A 25,240-nucleotide genomic window follows, 5' to 3' on the forward strand; every position below is an offset into this window, starting at 1 on the left:
AATCTTTGTAAAGGCCTCGTAGTGAATCCCTGCCACTCACCTTAAGTGTTTAAGGGCCTTGCAAATCCGGGCATTAAGGGAAACATGAATTGTGGGTAAAGTGTACAACCTCTGCAGAGTGAAAACTGATATATCAGCCGTGCTCACGGTTAAGAGCGGCTTGGACACTCACATGATAATTGAACTTAAAGATGATCTAAATTGATGTTCTTTATTTATTTATTTATGTTATTGATTATTTACCTTTGATATTTGTTTAAGGGTTGCTATATACTTACATTTAGTTAATGCTTGCTTAATAAAACTTGACCAACTAAAAATGCTCATCATAGTCAAATCATGTCAGCTTTTCCTTGATTATAGCCTTGCATGTCATATAATTTACTCCACTTGCTGAGTACCAATATAAGTGTACTCACGCTTACTTTATTAAAACCAATGTTGCTCAGAACAAAATAATTGTCCGGAATTCCCTAAAGACTTTGAAGAGTACTAGGCGTATGTCTCCCAATCATCTGCCCGTGAAGTTGAAGTCCGCTGCTAGTTATAAAAGGTTTATTTATTCGCTTAAAATTAAGATTGTCGGCCATATAATAAAGTGCTATTATACTCTATTTCATTAATGCATTATTTCGGATATACACTTATGACGTCTACTATATGTGCAGAACTTGATCCTGGTGCATATATGGGATACATTTAGTTATCTTTTCTAAACCGGGTGTGACACCTTTCCGTGAAATGACGAGACATTTTCATATCAATTTGTTTTTCTATTAAAACAAGTAAGATTTATTTACGTTTGATGGTAAGGTCTTTTTTTGCTCGAGAAGAACGGACTGAACACAAGTCTCTTGCACCGCAAAAACATGCCCCCGCCTTCTTACACGTAACATTTGCTTCTAACAGCGACTCTAGTGCACCTTTTAAAATTATATTAAAATTTGACGCATTTCCTAACAAGAATGCGATTTCAATTTCGACTTTAACACAAAGGCGGAATAACCTTTGCACAATAGGAGCGTCAGCGCAATAAATGTTGAATTCTAATTCTAAGATGAAATGTTCCATGGGTGTAGACCGTAGAACATAGCCCTACATGCACTTTACAATTATCCTAGAATATGTAAAAGCTTTTATTATTGGCTTTTGTTTATTTTCACTCCAATAAAAAACATACCACAATTTTCACACAGAAAACAATGGCTGCCGTAACAATATAAACAATCTCGCTCATCCCATTTCACATCAACCATAGAACTTCTAACATCGTCAGTGTTACTAGATGTGTTTGGTTGGGCGAACGGATCTCGTCCTGCACCAGCTTGTACTGAATCGTAGAGAGTCAACATGTTTGGTTCGCGTACTTGAACGGCTCGTCCAGGACCACTTGGTCTAGATGCTCCGAATATTCTTTGTTGATGCCACACCAACCCGTGCGGGAAAAAACACTGCACCACGCAGTCCAGGATAGCAATCTTAGTTTTGCTCACCTCCCCGTGAGTTTTCTCACCGCAGCAGCCCGTGCTTGTTCCTCTCTCCCTCTCTCTGCTGGGAGCTCTTCTCCGCCAGATCTTCACCGGCGATGGTGAAGCAGTTGCGTCCCCTCGTCCATGTCTCCCTCCCCTCGTCTCCCTCCCCTCGTCTCCCCTCCTATGGGTTCTGAACCACCAGATCCGCCATGGCTACCCCAGATTCGTATCTATGGTGGCTGGCCCCTTGCATGTGTTCTGAACCACCAGATCCATGCCTATCCCCGTTCCCAAATCGGTGCTTTGAGTCATCCCAACCTCCTGCTCCATCTGCGCTCTCCCTAAATCCCCATTGAACCGGCGCCCTCCCCAATCTTTCTCTTTCTTTATTAGCGCAGGTGAAGCAGCACCTTGGTAGCGCATGGTCATGCATGCACCTTGGTCAGCAGCCATGCATGCATGCACCTTGGTCGGCAGCCATGCATGTTGCCGTGCATGCATGCAGAGGGCGTGCTGGTCAGCAGCCTTGCTGCAACCAATGACCAAAGGATTTAATACATATTTTTGTTCTTTTCCAGATTTTCAGAGTGTGCTAACAATGAATCAATGTTTGTTTGATGCAGGGAATTTCGGATTGAAGTTGTTTTTGTTGAAGGTATGAAAAATATGAAGGACCTCACCCCTTGTACATGGGTTTTTTGTTTTCTGCAGAGTTCTAGCATGAGCATTAATTTTAGTTCTGTTATGCTGTTATATTTTGCAATATTTGATTCATGTGTGTACTGTCGTGGTGCTGTAGATGGATAGAAGGAAGCTAAATTAGTAAAGGTTATTTTAAGTGCTGCTGCGTATTCTGCTACTTGTATGACAGTTTTGTTTGTGAGCTCGATGGTACTTAACAAGAAAAGAAAACGAATTACCTACGGGCCAACGGAGGAGAGAGATAAAACTAGGATTGACTACCTAAATTTGAAGATTTACAAGGATGCTATAACATGCACAAAAATGCTACGGCTCAAGAGAGTACCTTTCTTTCGATTGTGTCAAGTGTTACGTGAACGCTCATTGCTTTGTGACACCTTACATGTATGTGTCGAGGAACAAGTTGCAATATTTTTTAACACAGTTGGACACAGCTTGAAAAATAGACTAGTTGGTACTAATTTCACTAGGTCAGGTGAAACAGTTAGCCGGTATTTTGGATTAGTTCTTCATGCTATAGGTCAGCTAAGCAATGAGCTTATCCGTCCACCTTCATTGGAGACCCCTTCCAAAATCACCGGAAACCCAAGATGGGATCCATATTTTAAGGTATATAGCTGAAACTGAGTTATAGGTGGTTAGAATTATTGCTTGTACTTGTTGATTCCATTTTGTACTATGTCATTATAGGATTGTATCGGTGCCATTGACACAACACATATAAGGGCATCTGTTAGTAAGTCTATGGAAGCAGCCTTTCGTGGTAGGAAGTCATTTCCTACACAAAATGTGATGGCAGCGGTAGATTTCGACTTCGAGTCCGAATGATGCTAGCTGGTTGGGAGGGGACAGCATATGATGCTGTGGTTTTAGCAGATGCACTAGAGCGTCCGAATGGCCTTCGAGTCCCTGAAGGTAACATATTTGTTCTAGAATTTTATACCCATAACAGTACCGATTCATCTGAACCCATTTTTGACAATATATTGGTAATATCCTAGGAAAATTCTATTTAGTTGATGCTAGATATGGAGCAAAACTTGGCTTCATCCTGGCTTCATGCCACCTTTTCATGGTGTAAGGTACCATTTGAATGAGTGGGGGAACAATCCAGTTCAAAATGCAGAGAAATTATTCAATCTCCGGCACTCTTCTTTGCTAGTAACTGTAGAGCGTGCCTTTGGATCACTCAAAAGGAGGTTTAAAATTCTTGATGATGCAAGCCCATTCTTTCCTTTTCCGATTCAAGTTGATATTGTCATAGCTTGTGCCATTCTTCACAACTGGGCTCTTTCTCAAGGAACAGATCGCTTCATCTTACCGGAAACCAATTGGACTCCCAACCCTCGCAGGACAGCTAGGCAACTCGCAAATGACCATAGGGTCATGGTTGATAAGAGGCAAATGATTGCTGAAACAATGTGGGCAGATCGTCAAAACTACTATAGTCAACAGTAGTGTGGTATTTGTGTATCAATAAATAATTTATGTAATAGCAGAACTTGAGTGGTGTGTATTTCTAATGTTATGTACTACTTATTGTAATGCTGTACTATTTTCTTGGACAATTTAATTACTGTTTTGTTATGGTTCTTATGAGTCAAATGTGCTGGCAATTCTCTCATTTCTGGTGCTGTTTTTCATTGAAGTTTCTCATTACAGCTTATCATTTACTAGTTATTTTAATGTTGTATTGTTTTTTACAATTTAATTACTGTTTTGTTATGGTTCTTATGACTCAAATGTGCTGCCCATTCACTCATTTTACTTATTGCTGAATATTTGTAGTATATTTTAGTGTCAGTTTACCATTGTACTCTCAAATACTTGTAGGAGATGGACCTTGACCAGCAGGCCGACAACTTGGGTGCAAATGGTGGTGGTCTTGTATGGCCAAGTGCCATGTCGAGCTACATGCTCCAGCACTTAGCTCAGCTTGTGTCCAATGGCACCAAAACTTCAACAGGCTTCAAACAAGTTCATCTTAATGGTTGTGCAAGAGCTTTGAACGAGAACATGGGTTATCATGTCACCGGCACTCAAGTTGGTAATCATTTGAGGAAGTGGAAAAGGACATATGGAAAGATTCAGAAGCTGAAAATTTTGAGTGGAGCACTTTGGGATGAAGAAACTTGCACTATAAGCCTTGAACGAGAATATTACCTTGCTCACATTCGGGTTAGTTTTCTTCTACAATTGCTGTCATATTTTCTGCTTTATAATTGCTGCTACATTCTTGAAACATGATAGCATATATGAATTATGTGCTAGATTCATCATGATGATGCTAAATATCTGAACTGTCCAATTGAGCACTACCATGAGATGGCAACTATTTTTGGCAATAGCTTGGCAACAGGTGCATATGCTAAGGGGGCTAGTGACCCTCTTGCCTCAGAGGTGACTGCAACAGAAAATGCACCACAAGAGACTAAAGATGGTGCTGAAACAGATGAACAAGGAGGAGGTTCACCACCTGGGGCTGATGAGATGACATTTTCAGCTAACACAAATGGTACAGGGAGTTCTGGAACTAAACCACCACCAGCAAAGAAGTATAAAGTAGCTGCTGTTGAGGATCCAAATATTGCAATGGTCAGTATAATGAGTGAGGGTCTTGGGAATCTTGCAGCAGCTATAGAGAAGGTGGTGAAAGAAGATGATGGCATTCCTGAAGGGTTGTATGATGACATGATGAGTATTCCTGGATTTGATGAGGCGCATCTAGATTACTACTATGCTTATTTGTGCGAACATCCATCACTTGCAAGGCGCTTCTACAATATACGTTTGTCATCAAAGATGGTGTGGGTTGCGAGGTACATCAAGCAGCACCTTTGTGGTCCTGATGAGTAGGTGCTAAAGTGTAGTGTATTTTGGTAACCACCAAACTGTTAAAAATGGTAGCTAAAGACAAAACACATGTGATGCTTGTAGTTGTTAGGTCGTCTTGGTGATTTTGATATATATTTTGCTAACCACAAACTTGTTACAATAGTGGTTGATGGCATGTAAGCACGGGTGGACATGCAATGGTAATTGTTAGGATGATGTTGCTGCAGTATATTTTACTAACCACAAACTTGCTACAATGGTGGTTGATGACATGTAAGCACGGGTGGTGGTTGCTATTTATGGAACTTAGTATTTTGAAATTACATTTGCAACTATTTTATGGAACTTGAGATATAAACTTCGATGCTGCATGTGTTATCTGATTTCATAAGTTGAATTATGTGTGATTATGTAGAGGTAAAGTCCAGAACCATTCATTCAACCAAACAAAATCTCGTACCATCCTGTACCATTCCATCCAATGAAGCAAACAAAAAACTAAATCATTTCATACGTGCTACCAAACAGACAATTTGAATCAAACCATCCAGGACCATTCGATCAGCTTGAACAACACATACAGGATAGAATCTATTCATCCAACCAAACACTACCTAGATGATCATGCATGTACCACGGAACACCACACGTACAACAAACGAAAGTAGCTCTTTCGTCTCCATTCTATCATCTTCAGCATGCTCTACAAGACTACAACTAAAATGTTTCTTGACCAGTAGCAAGACCTTTTCACAAATATGTTGCCATCGATGCATGTTTACAAGCTGGCCCACAAGAAAGAGAATGGTAAAAAAGAAGTGAAAATACTATGGCATGCCATGCTGCATCAGGGGAACGGTGATGTACAATGAACCAATTACATGGTTCCCTTGAGAGGTAATAAGATGATTTCTAATGCCCGTTTCTGTGGCTCTCCTCGTCTGCTTCCTCTGCATCCTGAAAACGTTGATCGTTGATCTGGAGCTGCACGTATAGAGATAAAAAATCATTTATGTTAAAAAAATGTTTCAAACAGGGTAATAAAAGAAAGATGGATCTGGATTTAATGGATCAAGGAGTGAAGTTGTAGGCTGTGTTTCAACTTCAAAAGTTAACTGACAGTCAGGATAATGATTTAGGTCAAATTTATGGATGACCTATTCCTTAACATGTTTCATGGCAGTACAAGATGACTTGCAAATGGCTTGACAGAACCTAAATAACATGATAATACATAAAGTCCGGTAAGCATGTCTTGGGTTGGCACACAAATAGGATCTCCAATAGCGGAAGACAGGAGATTCAAATGAGAAAACATAAGTAAACGGGCTTCCGCCTGAGCTTCCAAGGATAAAGGTAGATGAACAGCCATTTGATCCCCATCAAAGTCCGCATTGAAACCCTTACACACTAATGGATGTAAACAAAGAGTACGCCCCTCTACTATGCTCTGGTTGATTTAAAAAATCCTCCAAGGTACTGGATTTTGGTTAGGATCGTGACTTGAGTTAAATGGTGCCACAACTTTCTATACCATGTCACAGCTAAACTGTTCTCCAGTTCTGCCACAATAACCCCAAGCTATATAAGGTAGCAGAAGATGCAAAGGCTAAAGATAAAATTAAACAAATTAAAGGCTGGAGAATTTATAAGAACGACAGAGGTCACAAAGAGGAAGATAAGGACTAGTTAACGCTGCCACATCAAAAAAGAAATTACAAGTCAGTCTAAACAGAAGTGTTGTCTCATAAAAGAAAAGACTAAACAAAATCGCTATCTCCAGCGACTGAAGAATTATATTGCATGTTGAAGCTAATCATGCAAAGGAGGAATGGAAAGTGCAACAGTATTTAAAAACAATACTTACCTCAACTACAGCATGAGTAATGTCGCGGTCATCAGTTTGACCTATTGGGTTGACATCTGAAAACTCGGCATCGCTTCCTGAATGCCAGAAAAAAATAAATAATTGTTATGCTCAAGATGCAGAAAACCTGCAGCAGAAATGCAGAAAGAATGCTTACCATCCGTCATATCTTCATCACCTTCATCACCATGAACCCAGCCATTCTCTTCGTCACTCTCTGACAATTGAAAAAACACATGAAAAGAGCACATTTTCAAACAGAGGCAAAGCTAGATGGAAATATATGGTAGTGCACATATTTGTAACTTTACCATTACTAGCTGTTTAAAGTGGTCAAAATTAGCTGATTACAAGTGAAGACTTTTCTAGGGTGGTGCCTGTGCACCATCGTCAATGAGCAGAGAGTCACCTATTCCCAAAGGTGTACAAATTATGAGCTTATGGCAGTAATGTACCGGAATTAGGATCAGGGTTCAACTCAGCACAATGGGAGAATGCTTCAAAGAGTCTGTCCACTGAAAAGTATGTCAAGGATCCAAGAAATATAGATAACATAGAATGATCACAAAATTGTACAAGTCACTTTATTGACATTGCCACAATGAATAATAATTCAGGTAGAAATGCAGATGAATATCTGCCCCAATGACCATAGCAGTTCGCATGGTCAAACTGGCACTGACAAAAGGTGTCTTAATGCTAATCCGATACAAAGATACAAGTACACTGATATTTTGTATATGGAATTTTACTGAGTACTTGGAACCACTCTTATGCATCAATTGGGAAAAGTAATATGACCTTCCTACATTAGGCAAATATGGTCATTCCTCACAGACTGTTGACGCCAACTAATATATATTTGTAAATGAATCATACAAACATGATTGAACCAAATTCATTACCATTACAGGATAGAATTCCTCTGTCAAGTTGAACAAAGCATTTACAGCACAACTACAAATATAACCTAACTAAGTATTCTTTAAGAAGGTAAAGCACAAGCACTAGTCATTACAGTGACAAGAATGCACAAAAACTTGCGTGAATACATAAATGAAAATGGATACATTTAATTCTCAGCAAAAAAAAATTGCAGCAACTATGAAACCAATATAGGAGCATCAGACATAAAAGACATTGTCCTAAAAGAAACAAACACCTTGATTAGACAATCTAACACAAAAAAGGATACATTGATCAGGATCCGATGGTATGATGCGCATCTCAGTGACTTTTGAGAGCTGTATTTCTCCATTTACTTCAGAATCTGATTCATCAGACTCCTCATCGGAGCCAGCTTCTGTCTCAATCTGCAAAGTCCAAGACAAAATATTAGTACAAGAACATGACAGAAATTGTCTCCTGTGTATCAGAGACTGTAAATTGATTCACAGTATATTCAGATTAGTGATGCTTGATGGGGATACAACAACAACAGTGCCCTTCGTCCCAGAAAGTTGGGTAGACTCAGGGGTGAAGCCCGAAAAATTGGTCGCCGGGGTCAGCAAATATAGAAGCATGTAGCGAATGAAATGTTGTCTTATTAAAGTCACTAAAAGTTATTCATTTAGAATGTAGCTAGATTTAGGCCTTTTCTTTTTCAAGGCAGATTAAGGGAAAAATTTAAGACTAATTTGACCTTTACTAACATGTTCCGCTGCAGAAGGTATGCCACTCTGGTGCGCATAGTGGGCCTGTATGCCTGCCATATTTGTTTGCAAGCATCTCTGGTAGCCAACATTGCCACCAAGTTTGCCAGCATGTGTGCGATTAAAAAATCAAAATGAAGGTGCTAATTACGCAGCAATTCATTAGTGCAGATAGAGGAGTATTGTTTGGGGAACCTATTTCAAGGGGTATTTTGGACTGAACACAGGTTGCAACTAACCTCAGCTCAAAAATAGTAGTAGGACAAAATTTGAATGCTAAAGCTAGCTATGTTCTGAGACGGAGAGTATTAAACCACTTGACATACTTAAATTATAAAGTACATATGAAATAAGCATAACCACAAAATATTAATATTAGTTTCTTGCTACGTTCTGCCTAGAAGGATAGAATAAAAATAAGCATGCCCTCATAACTGAAAAGATCCAAACCTGAGATGGATTGTTCAGGTAAGAAAACCAGGTGTGCACTCTCACTAGTGGATGGACAATTGTGATTCTTAAACTAACTGTCATAAAATTTAGCGAGAAATTGAATTGTAAGTTGGGGTGGTTTAGGTTGAGACTGACCGAGTGCCTTGCCACTAGCATGCACGGGTGATGAGGATGAGGAAGGGGGGAGCAGCAGCTTGAGGAGAGGTCAGAACTCAGAAATTTATCGACCTATGTGTAGATGTATGGGCTGCTGGTCGCGCGTTTCTTCTTTTTCTATAGGATCCAGGTGAGGCATGGTAGGCTCATAGGCTGGTTGTGTTAAATTGGGCACATGTTATTGGATCTCTCTGCTTTCTCTGATTCTATTTGGGCTACGGCAAATTGGAGAACAAAAGACTGAGCTTCTGATGATTGGATTGGCCAGGGTCAAAATTGGTTTTCCAACAGGGTCAAAGCTGCAATGCGAAAGGATGCATGCACGTGGACTTAGCCAGAAGTCGCCGGGTCGGTTGACCCCAATGGCAAGCTGTAGCTTCACCGATTCGCCACTGCGTAGGTTACAGATGAATCCAGCAAGAGCCACTCACAGACTCTTGTGGGTTTCTCATCTCTAGCCTACCCCAACTTGCTTGGGCTAAAAGGCTTTGTTCTCGTTGCATCCACGTCAAATATTACTTATGTTTGACAGCGATGTTAATCATAATTTTTACATCCACATTACTGAATTTGTGTATAGAGAGCAGAGTCCTTATTTCAAAAATAAATGTCATGGTAGAGAGGCTGCACTAGTTTCTAACATGTAAAGAGAAACTCATGCAAAATAAGGATGATAGATACAAATTTCACAAAGCTTTCTTGAATTATTTTTTAATAAGGAAGCTAGCCGAGCCAACTAGGATTCGTCTAGGTAGTTGGAACGTAGGGTCTCTAACAGGTAAGTTAAGAGAACTAGTCGATGTAGCAATTAGGAGGCGTGTAAATATTCTATGCGTGCAGGAGACTAAATGGAAGGGCCAGAAGGCGAAGGAGGTGGAGGGTTCTGGCTTCAAGCTTTGGTACACAGGGACAACTTCGGGTAGGAATGGTGTAGGCATCTTGATCGATAAGAGCCTTAAGGATGGAGTTGTAGATGTTAGGAGGCAAGGCGACTGGATTATCCTAGTGCGGTTAGTCATTGGAGATTTGGTTCTGAATGTGATCAGTGCCTATGCACCTCAGGTAGATCTTAGTGAGAGCTCCAAGAGTCAGTTCTGGGAAAATCTTGACAGCATGGTTAGTACCGTGCCTATTAGTGAGAAGCTCTTTATAGGAGGAGATCTCAATGGCCATGTGGGTGCGACTAATGTACGATATGAGCGAGTACACGGGGGTTTCGGGTATGGTAGTAGGAACGAGGGGGGGAGGATGTTTTGAATTTTGCGTTGTCCTACGACCTGCTGTTAGCGAATACCCTCTTTAGAAAGAGGGAGTCCCACCTAGTGATCTTCCATAGTGGACAATACTCGAGCCAAATCGATTTTATCCTTGCTAGGAGAGAGGATAGACGTGCCTTCTTAGATTGTAAGGTGATACCTGGGGAGTGTGTTGTCCCCCAACACAAGCTTGTGGTGGCGGATTTTCGTTTTCGGGTACGTACCCACCGGGACAAACGTGCCAAGATTGCGAGAACGAAGTGGTGGAAGCTTAGAGGGGAAGAGGCACAAACATTTAAGGAGAGGATGCTAGGCGAGGGGCCTTGAGAAGAAGGAGCAGATGTAGATGATATGTGGCTAAAGATGGCGACATGTGTTCGGAAGGTGGCCTCAGAAGTGTTTGGTGTGAGTAGGGGAGGCAAGCAGGAAGTGAAAGAGAGTTAGTGGTGGAATGACGAGGTGCAAAGGGCTATTAAGGAGAAGAAGGAGTGTTTCAAACGCCTTCACCTCGACAAGAGCGCAACCAACATCGAGAGCTATAGAGTAGCGAAGAGGTCTGCAAAGCGAGCTGTAAGTGTAGCGAAAGGTCAGGCTTTTGATGACCTTTATCAACGGCTAGGTACGAAGGAAGGAGAGAAGGACATTTATAGGATAGCTAGGACCCGCGTGAGGAAGACAAGGGACATAAACCAAATCAAATGCATCAAGGATGGGACAGATCGACTTCTGGTGAAGGATGAGGAGATCAAGGACAGATGGCGAGAATACTTCGACAAGTTGTTTAATGGAGAAAATGAGGGTCCTACCTTCGAGTTGGACAACTCATTTGATGATACCAACAGACGCTTTGTAAGGAGGATTCAGGAGGCAGAGATCGGAGAGGCCTTGAAGAGGATGAAGCGAGGTAAAGCGATGGGCCCCGATGGCATCCCCATTGAGGTGTGGAGATGCCTGGGCGAGAGGGCGGTAGTATGGTTAACTAAGCTTTTTAACCTAATTTTCCGGTCAAACAAGATGCCGGAGGAATGGAGGAGAAGTATATTAGTACCGATCTTCAAGAACAAGGGAGATGTTCAAAGTTGTACTAACTACCGGGGGATTAACCTGATGAGCCATACGATGAAGCTTTGGGAGAGGGTTATCGAGCATCGCCTAAAAAGATTGACAAGGGTGACCCAAAACCAGTTTGGGTTCATGCCTAGGAGGTCGACCATAGAGGCGATTTTCTTAGTACGACAGTTGATGGAGAGATATAGAGAGGAGAAGAAGGACTTACACATGGTCTTTATTGACCTAGAGAAGGCGTATGGCAAAGTACCGAGAGACGTCATGTGGTGGGCCTTGGAAAAACACAAAGTCCCAAATAAGTATATTACCCTCATCAAGGATATGTACAAGGATGCGATGACTTGTGTTCGAACATGTGATGGCGATACCAGTGACTTTCCAATTAAAATAGGGCTACATCAGGGGTCAGCACTGAGCCCTTATCTATTTGCTTTGGTGATGGATGAGGTCACAAGGGACATACAGGGTGATATCCCCTGGTGTATGCTCTTTGCTGATGATGTGGTGCTAGTTGACGAGAGTAGGGCAGGGGTTAATATGAAGTTAGAGCTGTGGAGACACACGCTAGAGTCGAGGGGGTTCAGACTGAGTAGGACCAAGACCGAGTATATGATGTGCGACTTTAGCCCGACTAGGCATGAGGATGGGGACGTTAGCCTCAAAGGTCAAGTGGTGGCCAAGAAGGATACTTTCCGGTATTTAGGATCAATGCTTCAGAAAGATAGAGACATTGATGAAGATGTTAGACATAGAATTTCAGCCGGTTGGTTGAAGTGGCGGCAGGCTTCGGGCATCCTCTGTGACAAGAAGATGCCACAGAGGCTAAAAGGTAAGTTCTATAGGACGGCAATCCGCCCGGCGATGCTATACGGTGCTGAATGTTGGCCTACAAAAAGGCGACATGTCCAGCAACTGAGTGTAGCAGAGATGCGTATGCTGCGTTGGTTCTGCAGGCATACAAGAAGGGATAGAGTCCGGAACGAAGAGATTCGAGATAGGGTAGGGGTGGCACCTATCGAGGAGAAGGTGATTCAACATCGGTTGAGATGGTTTGGACATGTACAACGGAGGCCTCCCGAGACGCCAGTGTGTAGTGGAGTTTTAAAGCGGTAAAGAGAGGTAGAGGTAGGCCTAGACTAACTTGGGACGAGACGGTTAAGAGAGACCTTAAGGAGTGGAATATCGCTAAGGAATTAGCTATGGATAGGGGCGCTTGGAGATTAGCAATTAACGTACCTGAACCGTGACCTTTGTTACTTTTTGTTTAACCCCTAACTCTTCCTTTGGCTTGTGCCCTTTTTGTGTTTCTTATTCTTGTTTTCTGTGGGTTTCATCTCTAGCCTACCCCAACTTGCTTGGGACAAAAGGCTAAGTTGTTGTTGTTGTTGTTGTTATTGATTCTTGAATTATTTTTTGCTGCAAAAATTATAACATGGACAGTATACAAAGAAAAGTGTACAATTATAAAATGATAGTGCATAGATTTGCCTCTTGAACTGCCAATAGGAGCACAGCAAAATATTGTTTCCTTGTAGGTGTGACAGGATTTAGAACAAACAATAATTGTCACACAACTATACTAGATAAAGGGGCATTTCAGAAAATATCAAGCACATTTGTTTATGCTGCGAATAATCTAGGCCAATATGCCAGATCTACAAGATTAGATGCAGTTAAGATGAAAATAGTTGCAAACAGCCTTCGAGTCTTCGGATTTGCTATTTTAGCCACACCAACACATGAACATAGGTAAATTGAATTTTTTATCTTTCTTATCAAATATAACTCCAAACAACATGCCTGGTTATACTTCTTAAATCATGCCAAAAATTGAAACAACTAACAAACTCAGACATTTGATACAGATAAACAGTACCAGAAACCGGTAAGAACTAACCCTGATTGATAAAACCCACTATACTTGATAACAAGTTACCAAAAGAAACCCATAGTTGCAACTACTTGATTCCCTAGTCCCCAATATGGAAATCCTAATCTACAACAGAATCAGCACACGGGAGCAATATGGAAAATGTCCACTTGGACTATTTTCTAGCAGAAACCATCCATGCTACATGCATACATCTATTCAAGATTATCATAAACATGATCAGGCTTAGACAGTTTACATTAAAACTTAAAAGAATCATCTACAAATCATTTGTTGTATTCACTGCATGCTAAAATCAACTAACTCTATATGATAAAGAAACAAGGGGGAAACACTCTGCCATCACCCATCAACATATCATACAAAATTGTTTAAAATACCTACTTGCCGAAACAAATAAGATAGACCACAAAATAATTTAACATAGGCCAAATAAACAAACAAGTTAGCACAGCAGTTGGATTATGAGTTACAAGTTCTGTAGCAAAGGTCATTCCTGACTGAAATTAACGATTACTATAATGGATAAGAAGATAAACAGCTGATCATATGCATATTACAATGAATGTATATCATATTGGGAAGACTCATATCGAACCTAAAAGTCCCATAAACGAAGTTAACATTTTGGATAAGATAGCATTTAAAAAAACAATTCTTCTGTTTCATTAAAATAAAAAGGATAGCAACAGTTTACAGCATTTAAAAACTTCTTATGCAAGGGGTCTGAGCCAAAAGCTAGCACCACGAAACGTTCCAAACTAAAACAAATGAAACTAAACATGGCATGTATCAACTATACTGAACGACAACACCAAATAAGGACTGAAACAATTGTGCTCACCAATCAGTCATCAATCAACTGTAACTGCCAATAAGACGTTTCAATTAAGTATTAATGGTCTCTGATGTAAAATAAGCTAGTAGACTAAGAGCATCACATGCAACACTTATCCCCACTCAGATGACTCCAATCTGCATGCTACGGTGCTACTCACTAACTTCGATCAGTATTTTAATCTCATCTCATAGTGTAAATATCACCTTAATTTACTTTTGCCGTCTTGAAGCTATGCACTCCATATTTGCCTCAATTTATTTTTAACCAGCCCATGGCTAGCATCTCTCTCATATGAGTCATATGCGCAATAAACCCAACCGAACCTTGCATTCCCGTGGCAATGTGGCTGGTATCCATATAGAAAATACTACCAAATCTACTATCATTTTCTTCAATACAAGGAATCTACCTTCCTTAACAGACATGAGCACCAAACTAGCACTCAAATCAGAAACCAACTAACAAAGAGGTCCAGAAATTAACCTGCGTGTAGATGCAAGGGGATGGGTACGCCTCAGGGTCGCGCGACACGGCGTGGAGCGAGACGGCGATGAAGTCCACGGCATAGCCCATGCCGCCCTCACCGACCCATATCACTCTCCTAGTTGTGAGGAAGAGGCTCCCCGGTGGCTCCGGCGCGCGGGGGCCGAGGGCGAGCGCAGCGGCGCGCTCGACGCGGACGAGCTCCTCCCCGGCTGCTGCGTCGAGGCGGGGAGCACCGTCGGCGGCGATATCGGCGAAGGGGTAGAGGCCGAGCACCATGGATGCTGGAATAGCGCCTAGCGGCGGTGGCAGAGTGAGCTCGGAGGGAAAATGAAAGGGAAGCTAGGGTTTTGGGCTTATGAGAGGTTTTGAGCCTAGTTGGGTTCTAGTACATTTTCATTTTATACGTTTTTGTTTGGATCATATTTCTGTTTTCTTTTACTTTTGGCAAAATTGGCTCCCGGACACCATTCAAAGATGACTTTTGCTACTGGATAATAAAAACCTTATCTTTAGTGCATGACACTAAAAAAAATACAATACAATAATTTGCTGCTGGACACTGGATCTAATATTATACTCTATTTTATCATAAAACTATTGAAATTGACTAAATTACCCTCGCCTTGTAGTCTGGTAGCTGAGTCAACTTCTTCGCGGCCAGAAAAAAAAAAGCACACATGCTCGATCCCTGTGCAGGGTCTGCACGAGTTGCCGCGGCACTCGATTCTGGAGGAGCCAGCGCCGATCCGTCTTATAGATCAAATCGGGTAGGATGAGATAAGTTCGGTGAAAGTAAGGGTAGGATAATCAATTCCGGTGCCTTTCTACTAAAATCAAATATAGGTTGCAGTGTCCTACAATTAATTACCACAGTTTTGCAATGTCTTTTGGCAAAGACAACTTTTTTTTAGTGGTTTGTAGCAAAAACCACCATTGAAGAGTGTCCCCAACAAATTTTAACTTTACTTTTAGGTAGGGTCATATTTTCGTTGGGAAATCTATTGGAGAATGAGGAAAGTAGTACAGAGCTACTAGCGTTCGGATGTTTGATGAGATATTTTTCATCAGACGCTCCGTCACAACATTTAAATATAATTATTGCAATATTATAGGTCATCACTTGCAACATAAAAATACCATGTATAAAAAATAACTCTTACCATCTGATTTTGGGATAAAATTTCCCACTACAACATGCATATCATGTTAAAACGACATTTAAAACTTTGTTGAGCAGGTAAGATCTTTCATAACATCTAGAAATAACATCTAGAAATGCCATATGCAATATCAAAAATTTATTTTATAATATGTTTAGATATAGTTTGCAACATCAATAAATATGAAAAAATTGCTTTTTATCAACTAATTCCTATAGAACAAATCCCACTGGAAAATAGCATCCTTCATGCAGCAATCAACGTAAAAAAAAGAAGAGCACGACATCAGGAAGAGCTCTGCAAGGATACAAGTCACCTATTGTAATATCTAGGATGAAAAAAATCTAATAATCATACATACAACATCAACATTCACCGATCGCAACATTTTAAAACACCAATTGCAATATCCGATGTGCACTTTTACTCAATTGATGATAAAAGCCGGTGGTGGACATCTACCTCCTCCGTGGTAGCTAAGGGAAGGCCGGGCCTACATTCTGCTTGGCCGGTGGCCGAGGATGGTGGAGAAGGAGAGGATACCATGGATTTCACCGTTCCTTGATAGACTTGGTGAAGAAGGCGGCAGCCTAAGTCCTGGCTCCTCTACAGATCAGAGAGAGAGAGAGAGTGAGGGGAAGAACACACAGACACAGGATGATGTCTCATTTCAAATCTCATGCATGGAGGAAGGAGATCTCGCAGCTCTGTGTTGCAGCTGCTGCCTGGTCATAGGAGCTCTAGCTACTTGAGAGAAATAGACATGCTGGAGTTTAAAGGGAAGGAGAGAGAAGCCATCAGCGTGCGAGCCGATGATGGTAAGAGACAGGAAAAAAAACGAGAAGGCGGACTTGAGATGATTTACTCACAGGAAACATCGGATACTCGGATCCGGTGTGCGGGGTAAAAGTGATCTTGTGGACTCGCGTCGGACAACCGGTCCGAAGCATTTTCAAAAGTAATAACAGCATGTTTGGTTCGTGGATCCGGTTCATCGCAAATGAGCTAGCCTAGCACGTAATGAGGACAAGTTGATCCGATATTTTTTCTAGAATGAACCGGATTGGGAGAATCTTTTATCTTTTTTGCGAGGAAAAGAGAGACTTTTATTACGATTACAATCTTGAGCAATCAATTGCTCAACAACGGTAGGAGCTGCGAAATGCCAAACCGCCGAGTGCCGCGTTCACCGTGCCAACTGTGCAAAGCTTGTGTTCGCAATGGGCAATTTAACACGTGACTTAAAATCAAATAACATGGTGAGGTTAGATTTTTGAAGCGGATGATACCGGACGGTGTCATCTAGCAAACAAAAATATTGTAATATATTTTCAGAAGAAAAGAGAAGGGGGGGCTATTTTTTTAAAAAACTATATTATTAGTTTATAGTTATGAATAGTCAGTGAGAAGTATGTTCATTTCTCTCTTTATATAATCTCCATTAGAATCTCTATCAAATACAACAAAGGATTAAACATTTGTAAGGTTTCCCTTTAGAATTTGAGATACAAAGGACGAAACATATCAATAGAAAATAGTCATGATTTAATAGGAGTATATATTTTGAAAAATTGCAAAATTGCTTTGGTTGAGAGAAAAACATGAAAAGATTGAGAATAATGATTTAGACTATCTAGAAATTACCAGCAGCATGATTTTCAACTGCTAAGCTTAGCAAGTGCGCCCAGCAGCCTCACAGCACTTGCCTTTTTTAGAATTCCAAGAATATTGTCTTAATCCACACATATTGTAACAACAGGACCAATGTCTTATAATATTTTTATCACATGTTTCAAGTGCATAGGAACAATCTCAACACCTAATCTTTTCTACCACCAACAGAAATATTACTCTAAATGATAAAAAGCTTCTCAACTCCAAAAGCAAACATCAATGAAAAAATACAGCAGTGATACAAAAAATATGCATCATGAAGTAACACTTAGGCTTATTTGATAAGGCTTCTTTCACCGACTTGTTCACTAGCTTTTGGTGGAGCCTTATAAAAATAAAACAGCTTTACTCAAAAAATCCCACATGAAGCCCCAAACAAGTTACACTAGGGAGGAGCCAAAAAAGAAGAAGAGCTCACCAGTTTCTCCTCACTCCCGAAGTATTAAAAGTATCCTTGAAACTACCACATTGCCACCGAGAAACTGTTTTGCAATTTTTTTTTAAAACTGTCCAGCCATTTGAAATCCACGACCAATGGCTAGCATTTAAGAAAAGCTAAAATTAACAGGTTCTAGATCGCTTTACCTCCTGCAACTCTTCACAATGCCACCAACAAGCAGGTCTTAAATCATGTTAGCTCCAACAACTCAAAGCATGCCACCTCACACACCGGTCGAAAATACAGCATTTTTTGAAGAAAAAGCTAATAGGATGCTGCCCAACACGTGGACATGGCAGCTGTTCGCTTTTCGACTACCTCACCACCACGAAAAATTGAGTACCTTTTTATTTAAAACTCCCGACTCCGCAACATATTAATGGGAAATATGGTTGCATTGTTACTCTTCTATGACGTTCTAGGCCGTAAATTTTATAGGTCGTGGTAAGTTAGCAGTCTTGCACACCTTTTTCTTTGCTAACTATATCCTTTTGACATTACACAACGTTTGATCACGCTGTATCCATTCTTTAGTAATTCTAATACGCAGACACACGAGACATCCTTTTCAATCAAATTGACATAAAACACACACAAAAAGTACTACAAGTCTCAAATCATCCCTCGATAAGAATGCAGTTTGCATGAGCAGTTCATCTGGGACATGGTCAATTTTGACAGAAATCAACACCAAGGTGAGCACGCGGAAATTGAAATAAGTGGCAAGAAACCGCAGAAGAAAATCATTAAGGTATGTAACTTTCCCCCTCTATTTCAAGAAAATTAGGCGATCACAATCATATCATATACGGAATGGAATCCAATTTACAGGCCTACATACACAGAAAATTGGGTAAATACAGAAGGCAAGCATATTATACAAACATACAAAAGTGCCTTTCCACCTGCAGAGGCGCTGTTTCGGCTTTCCCAGTGGCAACACTGACTCCAATGCAGGTGTGACATGCGCTTCCATGATTTTCTACGGACCCACTTCTGCACATATGGAACAACTATCTTGAGGAAACATAAAAAGTAACGACATAGTATATTGTGAATATGATTTTATTTATATTTGTCATAGTGAAGCTTACAGGATTGGGCCGAGCATACCTAGTACATTGTGCTTGTTGGTATCAGCTCATCAGAATCATGTGATTCGAATCCACGATACCGCACGTCATGATCACTGCCACCTGAACCACGGTGGCCATTGTCTTCAGGGCTATCACCAAAGCTGTCCCCAACATCCTTCTGATCCTTTGAACCCCCAGCAGTGCCATTTCTTGTGAAACCTTGGACCAGATCTGGCCTTGGTTCTACACCAACTCGCCTCAAATGTAGCTGGCAATGTTTTGATAATTATTTTAGTGAAGTCCCCTAACAATGAAAGGGAAACAAAAAACGTGTCCACAATACCTGAAGGTACAGATTAACCTCATCTGGACGTGACAGGAAGGGAAAATCACCACCAGTCTTCAGTACAGCACGCCTTGCACCAGGATACCTTTCATTCAACTGGTCCTTCAACTGCTGGGGGACAGCAGAGTAGTCGTTTGTCTGCGCAAAGATATTCACTGCCCACCGTTAGCATAGAAGTATTGGAGTGTCAACAGTCATGAATTATGGCAAGAGCTAATCTTGGAATTCATTAATAGGGAATCAAAATTAAAGATGCTTATCCCCCGACCTACTCATAAATGTTGATAACTAATTTCTGAATATTATGTTAACCATATAGACAGCCTTGGCTCTAGCTGTCTTGCAGCCAATTGATGGAATATAGAACTAATAAAAGCCTATGTGAAACTTAATGTATGAGGTTTCTGCTAGTCAGTTGAATTTTAGATAACTTACATCCATTATTGTGATGAGTGAATCAGGTTGCATCAATGACCCAACTGATGCAACATTAACATTTAACATCAACCTTGACGAAAGGTCATCTCTTGACAATGTCTCGACCTGGAATGGAGAAGGTGTTATCAAATGAGAAGGCATGTAGAAAAGAGAAGATCAATGAAGAAAAAAAACAAAAGAGCTGTTATCTTCAAATCCGTCATCTAACTACCAACATTTAACCATATATCACATCAAGTTGGATTACTTGTACAAATAACATATCAAAGTCAATTAGAAAGTGCTGTTAATGCAAAAACATAAAAGGAGTGTTGAAAGTTGATACGAACCTGACCCACAACAAAATCTACTGAGTCTGCGATGAATGGTTCATGGGGACCATCTCGGATTCCTGTCAAGAGGTATCGCTTCAGCAAAAAAGAAGGGGTCCAATTAACACTGCAATATAAAGAAAATTGTTGGATAGAGTTATTCAGTAGTTATATATCAAGTATAAATAAGATTTTACATAGTCAAAGTTTGAACAATTCTTTTCCTCAAACAACAAATTTGAACATATGCTATCACCTGATGTTAAAAAAAGTTTTTAAGAAAAATTATTTAAGTTGATCTGAGAACCCGAGTTTCTTAGTTGCATTATGTTTATTCTTCAGACATCACACCATGTGTTTCATTGAACATCATTCAGCTTCATTTCAACCCATTATAGCCAGCACGTCAGCACTTAACATCATCTAAGCTACAGCGATGGCATCACCAATAGTTGAAGGTCAGATGCTTCATTTAGCTCAGTACTGTTGCAAATAACATATCTTCATGTCTGGCTAGCAGTGTTTTTCTAAGCCAAATTGCAAAAGGAGATGCAGCTGCATTGCAAAGTACAGAAACACATAGAATAGTTAACAAATCAACTGTCAAACCATTGGATATCATACTGTCAAACCATTGAAAAATAAGCGCAGAACATAAAAACTGCATAACAGAGGCAAGTTTTCTTTAAGCATTAAAACTGGGTTTTAAGGTAACATTTGTGTTCCACAGAACACAACAAATGTAGCCTAAAAATATTTGTAGCAAAAACATATTCTCCAGCAGAATAAGAAATATTTCTAGATAGCCCTCTATCAATTCCTGGTTTCAATAAAATAAATTTGAAGTGACTTGACATTAGTAAGGTTAACTCAGTTAACTTTCCAGTTAGCTTATACAGAATCACAGAAATTGGTACATCATCAGATTTATGGTGAAGCTTTGTCAGACTTAAAATCGTTAACTTTTTAAAAAGGATGGGTGTATATATCCCATCAGTGATAAATTATAATGGAAATGTAAGCCTTGTGTTAGCAAGAAACATATGCCAATGCCTTTGAAACAACATGACTTAAATGAAAGGATGTGTCAGATGCATACACGGTATATGACTACTTTGTAATACAGATTCTCAGAGTCTTAGAAGAAGGCCTTCGAAAAGATTATACATACACTGGAGACCATGGCATGGCAGCTGCAAACTTGTGTGTCTCAAGAAAAGTATTTGATAGGATCAAGGACTTCACTCTCCTTGGACGGTGTTGAGCAAATATTTGTGCCAAAAATCCACCAAGAGATGTACCATAAATATGAACCTGCACTCTCATACAGTCAGCACAACCTATGCACAATTGAAATGAAATACCTCAGGATTCAGTTTTGTAAAATTAAGACTTCTGCTGTACATTTACAAGGAATAACTATAACTGGCCCTAATGTACTCATTTTTTTTCTCGAACATGTACTCATTTTTTTCAAGAAAGAATAGAATTAAACAATAATAAATATTTTTGCACTGATTGCTCATTATATCTTGGTTGCATTTGTATGTATGTCCTGATGGAAAGTTGAATAAAAATGAAAAACAAAATTAAAAAAGAATTACAAATGCAAAAGTAGGGAGTGAAAAATGCATAAGGAATTCTAAGACAATGGGTGCTAAAAACAAGAGTGGCAAAGAAACCAAGTGGCAGTGCCTTATTAACATAATAGCCTTATTAACATAATTTCCTTACATGATGGATGTTCATGGAGTCCAAGAATTTTTCAAATGAATGAATCCATTCATGGTGATTCCAAACTTGCGGAACGTCGATAGATATAACTCGATAACCCTGTAAGAAAATTGAAAAAAAAATCTTCAAGTAGTTCCACTTGTAATCAACTAAGTACACCACAGGCAACAGTGATAAATAGGTTTCTCCACAATAAAATTGGTAGTAAAATTTGAAGGGGGCATGCACAAATGAAAGTTGACAGACTTCATGACACTAACACAATTTGGCATTTTGGCTGTCTCCAAACATAAATATAATTTAGGTAGCAAGTTAACAGAGGCACACATGAACTATCAAATTTCAGATAATAGAAATAAGAATAGACAGATGGAGGGAAAGATTCATTTCTGAACGTATGTACCTTCATACAGAGGGACATGATCTGTTTATAGTATACATCAGCCGTCCCTGCAATCCCTGGGATGCAGACAAGAGGAGGCACAACCTTAGGCCCAAAGTCATAGTACCGCCACAGTTTTGGCCCAATCTACAAATTCTCCAATGAAAGGAAATAGCTCAGAAACTAGGCAAAAATATTGAATAGTGAAGAAAATAATAAATATTAAACAAGAACCACTAAAGCATTTTAAACTCTAACGAGTTGACAAAGATATGCACGATTTCCAGACTGGAAAACTCAGGGACATGTAATCAAAGATTGATGTTTACCATGCGTATCTGTTACTGGATACACATACAAGTGGGCAAGACAAAATAAATCCACAATGATTCGCATGATTAATGCAAGCAAGCAATGAAATAAAGGTTGTTGTATTGTATCCTAAGGTAAGACCTAGTTTGATCAGCAAATCAACTTCCATTACTAAATAAGTTGACTGAGCAGACTAGAGAGATGGAGATGCTGATAAACTATAACTCGAGAAATTTGAGCTAATCCTTTTCAAGCGTGCATCAAGCCACCAGGTGGTACTTTTGAAGCTATAGAATTGTTGGATAATAAACACACAAGAATCACCCGGTAGTGGGCAGGGATCCCCATTATGATGCGCCTAAACACAAAATTAAGCATAAATATTGCAATCTCTGTTAGCATATCATCAGGTTCGGGTAAAGCCACTGTCTCCATAAATAGCACCACAATGATCAAACCAAAACCAATAGCAAATGCGTCTGCCAAACACCAAATCCACATCAACCATCGCGGAGCATAGAAAGCTCTTCACACTGAATTCGCTTCAATCCATCCCAAAATCAGACAACGACTAAGCTCCGAACCAAGCGGCGCCGCCTGATGCCGAGTACCCGTACCTCTGAAACCCGGACGGCGCGAGGGGGAGCTAGTAGACTAGTGAGATGGGTGGGAGGGAGGGAGGGAGTCGGGGAGCGCGCGAACTCACGGAGATCTTGTGAAGAGGGACGATGGACTTGAAGTAGACGTAGTCCCCCGGCGCCGCCAAGCCACCACCAACGCCCTTCATCTATCTCCCTCTTTCTCTCGCTCGCAGCGGCCGGCGGCGTTGCGGCAGCGGCGGGAGGGGAGATCAGGGAGGCGGAGGAGACGGCCTGGATCGCGCCGAGTGTTACCCACGCGGGCGGAGCAGGGGGGGAGAGGGGCCGCTTCACCTGTCTGACGGTGGGACCGGACATGGTGGGGCCGGTCATGCGCTGGAGCAGACTGTTTTGGTAACTGGAGAAGCGAGGGCCCACCCCCGTTCGTCCTGGACGACGTGGACAAAGGTGGCACGAATGATTGCTGAACGACCGGGACAACTCACCTACGCGGCGTGTTGGCTCTCTCGGTGGCGCGCGGGCGCAATGCGGAGGGGCCTGGGTCCGACAGGTGGGCCACGGAAGTGCTTTTTTGTGAAAGAGCCACTGTGAAGTGTTGACGCCGCAGGATCCGTTACCAAGATGCAAGAAGTAGGCGTAGTATCTAGACCGGTGTATCCAAAATTATAATAAAAATATAGATTAATAAAAATATGGATTGATAGAGGATGTAATAATTTTTTTTCTCCTTGCACAAATTTTTATTCAAGCTCAAATTTTACGTGCACTTAGATGATTGCATCCTCTACCAATTTATATTTTTATTACAATTTTAGATGCACCGGTTTAAATGCTACTGCGTTTGGTAACACGGTAACACTATCCGCTTGTAACAATGTCTATTTATAGCACGTACGACTAGCCGCCGTATTATCGCACATATCCGGAGATAACAATGTGTTAGAATAATAAAATATTTCAGAACAAAATAAAAGGTTGGAGATAATAATATTTCAAAAAAATTTATATTATTTTAGAATATTTTATTTTATTTTAAAGTATTATTATCTCCAGCGGATACTTACGATGATACAGCGGTGCGATGAATAGACGTCTAGAATCTAGATGATGTTGTAGTTACAGTTGTACTACACATGGATCCTGATTCCTGCCCCACGACCATAGCATGATCCTTTGATTACGAGTGCACTCATCGATCATTCCCACTTTCTATCGCAGCAGCATGTAATGGTCTTTTTTGGATCACAAATTTTTAATTGAGTTTTTCACAATAAAGGTTTTAGAGTGTTAGATAGTTGGGCAAATTTTGGTATATTTTAATTCCGAGTAGTACTAGCAATTCTATAACGTAAATTAGTGATCTTGTGATAAAAAGATCGTGTGCTTATGTTCATATTAATTTTACTAAATAACACGAATAAAAGGTAAACTATAGCAAGTTTGGGAAGTGCCGGAGGCGGGACTAGTGCTCAGGCACCAGTTGCGCCGTTTTCAAGACTGGACATTGCGTCAGTCTAGGCTGTTTGATGTAGTCGAACTAAATCGATGCAATGCAGATGATCTTCAGAAAGTAGTCGGGATGATCTTGATGTTCGCTTGGGAAACATAGGTACGATCACCAGGGAGTAGTCGTACAAGCTTCAGGAAGTAGTCGAGGCACCGAGAAGTCGTACTTGTTGCGGAAGTAGTCGTACGGCTTGAGGGAGAAGTAGTTGATCGGGAGCAAGCGAGTAGTCGCGTGAAGACGCTCCCCGAAAATCTGATTGCCCGCTATCCCTTGCAGGATCTTCAGCGTGCAGAGGTTCTGGAGGCCTGCTCTCGTTAGTACTGTGCGCGCAGTGCCGACGATGAGAATGCAAAGAAGCAACTAAAGGGAAAAGAGAGTGAGTCTGTATTTCACACACTTTTGGAGGAGAAGTGCTGGTCCTCTTATATAGACGTGCGGCTAAGAGGGGAGAGAATGCACCGCGACACCAAGAATATGCATAATGGCTATTAACTCAATGAATCAGCTATTCATGCGCTAGTTATTATCATTAATAGTCCGCATCAAACAACCATTAATCTCATTCAGTGCAAAGATTCTCCAC

The 25,240-nt window shown here is 40.6% G+C and overlaps 2 protein-coding genes and 1 pseudogene across 3 annotated transcripts; 1 reads left to right on the forward strand and 2 right to left on the reverse strand.

The window, feature by feature from the left end:
• Positions 1-2,360: 2,360 nt before the first annotated feature.
• Positions 2,361-5,204, forward strand: LOC112873041 (annotated as a pseudogene).
• A 337-nt stretch (positions 5,205-5,541) lies between these two features.
• LOC112873622 (chloride conductance regulatory protein ICln-like) lies at positions 5,542-15,028 on the reverse strand. The gene is made up of 6 exons (XM_025936630.1): positions 14,677-15,028; positions 8,072-8,189; positions 7,332-7,391; positions 7,034-7,093; positions 6,877-6,953; positions 5,542-5,993 (listed from the first exon to the last, which is right to left on the reverse strand). The coding sequence occupies exons 1-6, from the start codon at positions 14,953-14,955 to the stop codon at positions 5,922-5,924; spliced, it is 666 nt and encodes a 221-aa protein (XP_025792415.1). The 5' UTR covers positions 14,956-15,028; the 3' UTR covers positions 5,542-5,921.
• A 3,664-nt stretch (positions 15,029-18,692) lies between these two features.
• Positions 18,693-23,473, reverse strand: LOC112872742 (maspardin). 2 transcript variants are annotated; one of them, XR_003224727.1, is made up of 10 exons: positions 23,258-23,473; positions 22,261-22,386; positions 21,858-21,956; positions 21,295-21,437; positions 20,142-20,250; positions 19,810-19,917; positions 19,372-19,512; positions 19,066-19,296; positions 18,858-18,948; positions 18,693-18,785 (listed from the first exon to the last, which is right to left on the reverse strand). XR_003224727.1 is itself a non-coding variant. In XM_025935805.1 (9 exons), the coding sequence occupies exons 1-8, from the start codon at positions 23,336-23,338 to the stop codon at positions 19,066-19,068; spliced, it is 1,038 nt and encodes a 345-aa protein (XP_025791590.1). In that variant the 5' UTR covers positions 23,339-23,473; the 3' UTR covers positions 18,693-18,948. The 2 variants fall into 2 exon arrangements, 1 of the variants encoding a protein (XP_025791590.1); XM_025935805.1 differs by having other exon boundaries at positions 18,693-18,948.
• Between the last annotated feature and the right edge of the window lie 1,767 nt (positions 23,474-25,240).

The sequence above is a fragment of the Panicum hallii genome, chromosome 9 (genome assembly GCF_002211085.1).
Source record: "Panicum hallii strain FIL2 chromosome 9, PHallii_v3.1, whole genome shotgun sequence".
NCBI classification, from domain to species: domain Eukaryota; kingdom Viridiplantae; phylum Streptophyta; class Magnoliopsida; order Poales; family Poaceae; genus Panicum; species Panicum hallii.